Source organism: Pristis pectinata, chromosome 26, assembly GCF_009764475.1.
Source record: "Pristis pectinata isolate sPriPec2 chromosome 26, sPriPec2.1.pri, whole genome shotgun sequence".
NCBI classification, from domain to species: Eukaryota; Metazoa; Chordata; class Chondrichthyes; order Rhinopristiformes; family Pristidae; genus Pristis; species Pristis pectinata.
In genome coordinates, this window is record NC_067430.1 from 15,610,088 (window position 1) to 15,618,344 (window position 8,257).

Genomic DNA, 8,257 nt, shown 5'->3' on the forward strand with positions numbered 1-8,257 from the left:
CTGAGAGGTTTATAAAATTGAGGGAAGATAGGATAGTCAGAATCTTTCTTCCAGGGCAGAGAAGTCTAGAACTAGAAGGTACAGGATTAAGATGAGAGGGGAGAAATTTAAAGGAGATCCGAGGGGTAAGTTTTTCCACACAGAGGATGCTGAACATCTGGAATGAGCTGCCAGAGGAGGCGGTGGAAGCTGATACAATTAAAACAGGCACTTGGATAGAAAAGGCATAGAGGGATTCGGGCCTAATGCGGGCAAATGGGATTACTGTGGATAGGCTTCACAGCTGGTGTGGATGACGTGGGTTGAAAGGGCCTGCTTCGGTGCTGTACGTTTCTATGATTTAGAACATTGCTGCAGAAATTCCTTAGGCCAGTGCCCCAGGCCCAACCATCTTCAGTTCCTTCAATACTCTTCCTTCCACCTTTATGGTCAGAAGTGGAGAGGTTTGCTAACATTTGTCAAATGTTCAGTTCCATTACCAACTCCACAGAAAATGAATCATCAACACCTGCGTGCAGTAAGACCTAGACGACATTCCAACACGGGCTGATAAGTGACAAGTAATATTTATGCCAATAAGAGTCTAACTACCTATCCTTATTCAGTGGCATAACAAATGCCGAATCATTAACATCCTAGGAATTACCTTCGACCGGAAGCTCAAAAAGCTCATTCACTTGAGCAGTTCAGGGGCTTTAAGTGACTTACATCATGACAACCTAAAGACTTTCCACCACCCACGTCAGAAGCACAATACAGTCCAATTCCTTTGTTTGGATGAGTACAGCCCTAACAACACTCAAGAAACTTAGACACAAGAAATTCTGCAGATGCTGGAATCTGGAGAAATACACAAAGTGCAGGAGGAACTCAGGAGGTCAGGCAGCATTTATGGAGGGAAATAAACAGTCAACGTTTCCAGCCAAGACCCTTCATCGGGACTGGAAAGGAAGAGGACACAGAAGCCAGAATAAGGCGGTGGGGGGAGGGGGAGGAGCACATGCAGGCAGGTGACAGGTGAGTTTAGGTGAGAGGCGAGTCCAGGTGAGAGGGGGAAGGGAAGATGTAAGAAGCTGAGAGGTGATAGGTAGAAGAGGCAAAGGAGTGAAGGACGAGGAATGTGGTAGGAAAGGGCAGTGGACCATGGAATAAAGGATGGAGGAGAGATGAGCAAGTCATCAAGGCGGGGAAGGGAGCTACAGGAATAAGGGAAAACAAAGGAGTGGGGTGGGGAGGAAAGAAAAAGAAGGGGAGGGGTTACCGGAAGTTAGAGAAATCGATGTTGAGGCCAAGGTGGAATTAGAGTGGCACCACATCACACCACTGCTGCAGTGTGTGCCACTTGGACAACACCTTCCAAACCTACAGCTACTATCACTGAAAAAAGGACAGCAAGTACATGGGAGCACATCCACCTGCAGAGCTCCCCTCCCAAGTTACACATCATCCTAAGTTGGAAACATATCAAAAATTTCTTCATCACCATTGGTTCTAAAATCTTGGAACCCAATCAATTGTGGAAACAAGTTCCCCAAAAGGATGGCATCAGGGCAATGTCGTGGCTTGCCACCACATTCTCAAGGGCAATTAGGGTTGGCCAATAAATGCTGGCTCTGCATCATGAAAATCTAAAGAGGACTGGACTTTTTACTTAGTAAAATGGAAAGTTACTAAGACCCTAATAAAGATAAATAAAAATACTTTCTAAACATCTCCAGATCTCCTCCTTCCTCAACCCACTTTAAAATTATGCCCTCTACAATGCTCCCTTACGCATCTTAACAATACGTATTATTTCCCACATATCTAAATTAAATCTGCCCATTTCACCAGCCTGTTCTCTCAAGATCATTTTAATCCTCAGCATCTTCACCTTCCAAAATCTTTGAAATCATACCCAAGTCTATATTACCTATCAAAGGGAACAGTAGTCCATTTATTGATCCACAGGAACATCTCTGTATATCTGCCACAAACTGAGAAACACAATTCATTTCTTCACTTTGTTTTTATCCAATAGTAAAACTTTCACCCATATTGCCAATATTCCTTTAAATTAGGAGCTTCAATTTTGCCAAGTCTATTATGTAATATCTTGGCAAATGTGTGCAGACAATACAGCATCTGCTCTATCCTATAGAAGTAACTGGCCAAAAATGAGCCTTTAATAAATCTGTGCTGTTTTTTTTATTTATAGAACTGTCACAACACAGGGCACAATTCAGCTATGGAAGCTATCCCAGCTCCTTGTAGAGAAACCCAATCAATCAGTCTCATTTTCCTGCTTTTCATTCCACCCCACTCCCTGCCATTTCAAATATTTACAGTCAATTCAATTATCCAAACTAGTGAAGGGGAGGGCCTCTATGGATAATGCAAAAGACATCCAATGTATTGCACAGCACTACTTAACTGCTAGATGGAATAAAACTCAAAGGGAACCCCTCAATTGACAGTGGCTCAGCAGCTAGCAGGATGTGTGCACACTTGTGCATCCGTGCACATGTATTTCACGTCAATCATTTTTAAATCTTTGTCACCTGATCCTCAACCTCTTCTACACAGGGTAAATAAAGAGAAACAGTTCCCACCTCTTGATCTATTACAATTTCATGTAATTTTATCATGTCTGGTCTCATCACTCTCTGCCCAAATAGAACCACCCAATTCTTCACTGAAGGAACCTCGCTCCAGAGCTGTCATTTCCATTTAAGTGTGATAATAATGGACCCTGATGTAATAGACCATTTTTGGCCAAGCCAGCATTTTATAAAGTTTCAACATAATCTCCCTGATTTTGTCCTTAATTTAGGAAGTCTGGGACCCTTATCACTTTCTAAACCATTTTTCTGACCCACCCCATTGCCTTCAAAGATTTATCCACATGCACATACAGAAATCCACACCAATCTCATTTTATTCTCCACCATTCCCATCAACTCCCCTTGACTCTACCACTTGCTAACCTACTAAGGGACAAATTACAGTGGCCAATTAACCTACATCCCACATGTTTTTGGGATGCAAGAGGAAACCAGAGCTCATTCTATTACAGGAAGAAGATGCAAACACACATACAGTACCAGAGTTCAAGATAAGGCCAAGTCACTGGAGCAGTGAGGCAGCAGCTCTTACTAGCTGCACCACTGTGTCTCTCTTTATTTAAATCTCATGAGCTTTATCTTCCCATGTCTGTCTTTCCATTGGCGTATTAAAATTCTCTTGAAGCCCACTACTATTCTCCACATGGCTCTCCATAAATTCAAGCTTAGTGTCATCTGCAGATTTGGAAATTTTACCCCACCCTTCCATGTCCACGTGGTTTCAAAACCGACCCCAGAGACAACACCATCTATCATTTACATGATCCTCTGTTTGTCATAAAGCTAAATGCCACATCTTTCTAGCTTCAATTTTAGTAACTAATCTTTAATGTCCTCTAAAAATCCATCTATCTAATACATCACCATCATCAACCTCCTCTACTAGCATGTTATGTTTGACAAACTCAATTTACATTTTTTTGACGTGACTAACAAATTCATGCTTTTTCTCCCTTAACCATTCAGATTTTGCAAACAACTATTAAATTTTCCTCTAATTATTAAAAGAGGTGTGACATTTGCAGTTCTCCAGTCCTCTGGCACCTCACCTATAATCCAAGGAGGAATGAAAGACTAGCCAGCACCTCTCCAATTTCTTCCATACTTCTTTCAGTACCCTAGAAAGTAACCCAATTGGACTGGTTGCCTTTTCTTTTTTGACAATTATCAACCTATAAATTTTAGCCCACTTTTCCACGGGACATGGATATCGCTGGCAATGCCAGCATTCAGTGCCCATCATTAATAGTCCCTGAACCAAGGAGGTAGTGAAGAACCGATGGCCACACCGATGAGTCTGGAATCATATTTGGACCAGACTAGGTAAAAGTGGCAGATTTAGTGAATCAGGTGCTCTTTATGATAGTCTAGCAGTTTCATGGTCACCATTACTGAAACTTTTTAATTTCAGATTTAATTGCCAGATCAATAATCCAGAATTCTGGTTATTAGTTGGTAACTAACCATCAAATTATTGTACTTCGAGCATCCATGTTTAAGCCCTCAATGCATATCAATAACGGCAGTGGTGACAAAGCTGACCATGGTAAATGCTATTGTTTATCTTGCAGTAACCTGATAAACATGTCTTTCTACTTTCTGTCCTCGGTGAGTTTCTTAATCACACAGCCACTGACTCTGTCCTGCTGCAAGACTATTGACTCTGCAAGATAAACAATAGTGGTTACCATGGTCAGTTTTGGGACCACTGCCATTTTTGATAATACATTGAGGGCTTAAACATGGATGCTTGGAGTAAAATTCCTAATTTGCAGATCTATCAACCACCGCTGCCTCTTTTGCTGCCACATTTACTCATCTTCATAAAGACAAAGTACTCAATTTGTACTTCAGCCAAGCCCCCTGCCTTCACAAGAGTATCTTTCTGGTCTTATCCTTCACTTTGTTACCCTTTTGTTATTTTATAGAAGTAGTTCTGAGGTCTCCTATCTTAAAGGAATCTTGTATGGCTCCTTAGTACAGGAAGAACAAAACTTAAAATGATCATTCACAATTCATGACCCATGAAAATAAAACTTTACAATTGTCACCACACATGTAACTATTTAGAGAGTATCTACTCACCTGCTGGCGGAGTTGGTCATCATATCGTTGCCTTGCTAGTTTGTCCTGGTACTGAGCTCGCTGCAAAACAAAGTACCAAATTTATTTTGACCACCACAATAAAACATCACCATCTATAAAGAGCAACAGTGAATGATTTTCAAGATAAATCCAGATCTATTTGAAAATGTTATGGCAATAGCAAATGAGTCTCTGTTTACATGCACAATTTAGTTTGAACTCTCAAGTTTATTGCTTGTCCTTCTTAACCAGAGAAACATCATGCACTATAATACATTGTGCAACATTATTACAGACAGAAATAAATAGTCTTATGCCAATTCTCTCTATTAAACCACAACCATGCATTTTGTTCTGTTGGAAGAAATAATGGGGAAAATGCTCCAAGACAGTAATATAACCTGTCCAAGTACAGTGGATGCTTTTACTTCCTCTCCAAAAGTCAAGTGTCAATGTTTTGGAGTAGGTACTTCCAAACCTCAGTCCAGTAGAGGAACCACCAGCCCTTGGTGATGTTTATCCTGAAATGAAGTTCCCAGGCTGTACTCCAAATTATAAATTCATGAGCACAAGCTCGGGTCCATTCATTTTGGAGACTTGTTCCCAAATGAAATCAGCAACTTACTGCCTGGTGCTGCCTGGTTTCTTCAGCAAGTGTCTTCCGCTTCTCTTCTCCTTGGATTTTGATCTGATCAGATCTGAGTTGCTCCACAGCAGCTTCATACTCCTGCATAGAGAATCACAATCTTGTATGTTGTAACAATTCAGGAACAACACAAAGCCATCAGCCAATTAGATAGTTTCACTAGAACTTTAAAAATCAAAACCAAATGTTTTGTGAGCCACACACACAGCTAAAAAAAACCCACTGGATCAATATATCTTCTGAAATACCACACGTATTTCATAATAAAACACAGAAACTGCACTTTTTTGAAATTCAGATGGCAATAAGCCAATTCAAACATTAAGCTACCCAAACAGTAATGCAAACTGGAAATAAGTCATATTTAGACATTAACAGATGAACACTTTGAACAGGAAACATTTCCGATGAACTGCTTCATTTGTACTTTAGGCAAGCTAATGCAAACCACATTTCAGGTTAAATCACAATTGCTATGACTCTGGCATCTCACATCTACAATGACACAAAGAAGTCATTCAACCCATTAGGTCCATTATAGTTCCCAAGGAAACAGGACTATTAATCCCATTCTCCCTCCTCTTATTTCTCCAAAACCCTGCAACTTCTCCATCTCATACATACCCACCAATTCCCCTTGATTCTTCTCCTTCACAATGGAGTAAATTACAGTACCTAATTTACCTAAAAGCACATCTTTGGGATGTGGGAGGAAACCTACACACCACCAAGAGAAAATGCAAACTCTGCCCAGACCAGCACCGAGGTCAGGATTTAACCTGGGTCCATGGAGCCGTGAGCTGTGCCACCAAATCCAAATTTCCCCTGCAGGAGCTGCCCCTCTTCCCTCACCACGAAGCCCCTGTACAATGTACTTAAACAGTGATTTTCTCATGAGTACCTGGGACCGCTGACCTCCATACCCAACCCTACAACTCCCTTCCCTAACTCCATCTCGTACCTTGATGCGGCTTTGATGCTCCAGTTGGACTGTTTGCTCCTGTAACCGAGAGAGATCCAGTGCATCCTTGGCATGGCCTGAATCAAAGAAACAAAGTTTGTTGACAACCTGACTCTACACAACCAAACACTTCAAATTGACCCATTCACTGCAGCATTAATGCTGAACAATTTGTTGCCCAATTGAAGACTGCTCAAACATTTAACATCAGTTTGTGTTTGAGGAAAGTGATAGCATACCAAACGCATGGCAAGGCCCACAAACACCAGAGGAATGTTAATATACAGTATGTACACACAGACTTACAAATTAGGAGCAGGAGCAGGCCAGTCAGCTCCTTAAACCTGCTCCACCATTTAATGAGACCTTCACTCATCTGATTTAAATGCAACTCTGTACCCACCTACCAGTGGTGATCGTTCACCCCCTTGCCCATCATGTGCTTACCTACCAATGTCTTACAAATATTAACAGTCTGTTTCCACCACCCTTTCAGGAAGGACATTCCAAAGACTTGCAATCCTCAGGGAGAAAATATTTTGCCTTATTTCTGTCTTAAATGGGCAATCCTTCATTTTTAAAATGGTAATCCCTTGTTCTACATACTCCAAGAGAAACATCCTTATTACATCTACACTATCAATGCCTCTCAGGATCCTGCACGTTTCAATCAAATCCTTTCTTACTCTTTTCAATTCCAGAGGATACAAGCCTAGCCAACATTTCCTCATAGGACTGCATATAACAACCCCTAATAGAACCACCTTCTCTGAACTGCTTCCAATGCATTGACATCCTTATTTAAAGAAGGGACCAACGCGTACACAGGGCCCCAGATATGACCTCACTCATGTCTACATTACTGAATCGTAACCTCCCTACTTTTTTAATTCAATTTCCCTATCAATAAATAATAAAATTCTATTAGCTTTCCTAATGATTTGCATTTCATACAAGCTAGCATTTGCCTATCAGGAACCCAGAAAACACAGATCCACCTACACCTCAAAGCTCTGTAAATTCTTATCGTTTTAGATAGGGCTTTTTATTGCATCTTCCCTACCAATTTTTTTTCTCTCACAATGACCCCCTGGCCCTGCGCCGGATCCCGCTATCCCGGGGCCCCCCGCCCGGGGCCATGACCGGCCATCCCCTAGCCCCACGGTGCCCTTGTCCCCGGCACCTCTGCCGCGGCCCACGGATGCCGGACACCGGCCGGGTTACAGGCCCTGCCCGACGCCGGGACCTCCTCGCCCGCCCGGCGACCGGCCTCACTCACGGGATGAGTCCAGTTCCCGGGCAGCCTTGGCCGCACGCTCCAGGCCGGTCGGGTCGAAGTTGCTCCATTTGTCCTTGTGCCGATCGCGATCGGACCCATCGCCGCCGCCACCCCCGGGCGGAGGCGGGACTGGCGGCGGCCCCGGAGCCGCCTGATCACCGGCGGCCGGCGGCGGCCCCTTGTTCAAGCCGAAGATCCAGGACATGGCGGCCCCTCCACACGCACACGGTGACCTCCAAACCACTGCGCACGCGCAGCACCGGACACCCCTGACCCCGTTGCTTATTAGTCAAAAAACCGATCAGGCAGGCGATGATTGGTCTATGAATGCCTGTGCTTTCATTGGTGAGAATGCCGGGCTTTGCTAAATGCTAATTGGTTGGTTTAGCGGCAGGGTGCGATGTGATTGGTTGTCAGGGAGGCTGCCTAATGCCAGGGTTGAGGCTGCGCGTCGGAAGCGGCCCCGGCGCCCATGGCTGTGAACGCGGATCGAGCGCTCGTCCTGCACGGGGTGAGAAGCGCCCTGAGGTAGGGCTTCGGGCCGCCGTCTCCCATCCACCTGTGGTGACCAGAGAAAAGCATTGCCTGTCACTAATACCGTCAAATGGTGTCCGAGCGTCGGCCGGGGGGGCCGTTGCTACAGCGGTTGCTATGGACGCCGTGGCGTTAACGCTTTGAGTGAA

General features: G+C 43.7%; 1 protein-coding gene across 1 annotated transcript in view; it reads right to left on the minus strand.

Annotated features, from left to right (window-relative positions):
- atad3 (ATPase family AAA domain containing 3) overlaps positions 1-7,838 on the minus strand; it is a 52,218-nt gene extending 44,380 nt beyond the window's left edge. Inside the window, exons 1-4 of the mRNA XM_052039203.1 lie at positions 7,575-7,838; positions 6,296-6,372; positions 5,314-5,415; positions 4,689-4,748 (exon numbers count right to left, since the gene is read on the minus strand). Coding sequence (XP_051895163.1) covers positions 4,689-4,748; positions 5,314-5,415; positions 6,296-6,372; positions 7,575-7,779 — 444 coding nt within the window. The 5' untranslated portion in view covers positions 7,780-7,838. The remainder of the gene's footprint in view (positions 1-4,688; positions 4,749-5,313; positions 5,416-6,295; positions 6,373-7,574) is intronic.
- Between the last annotated feature and the right edge of the window lie 419 nt (positions 7,839-8,257).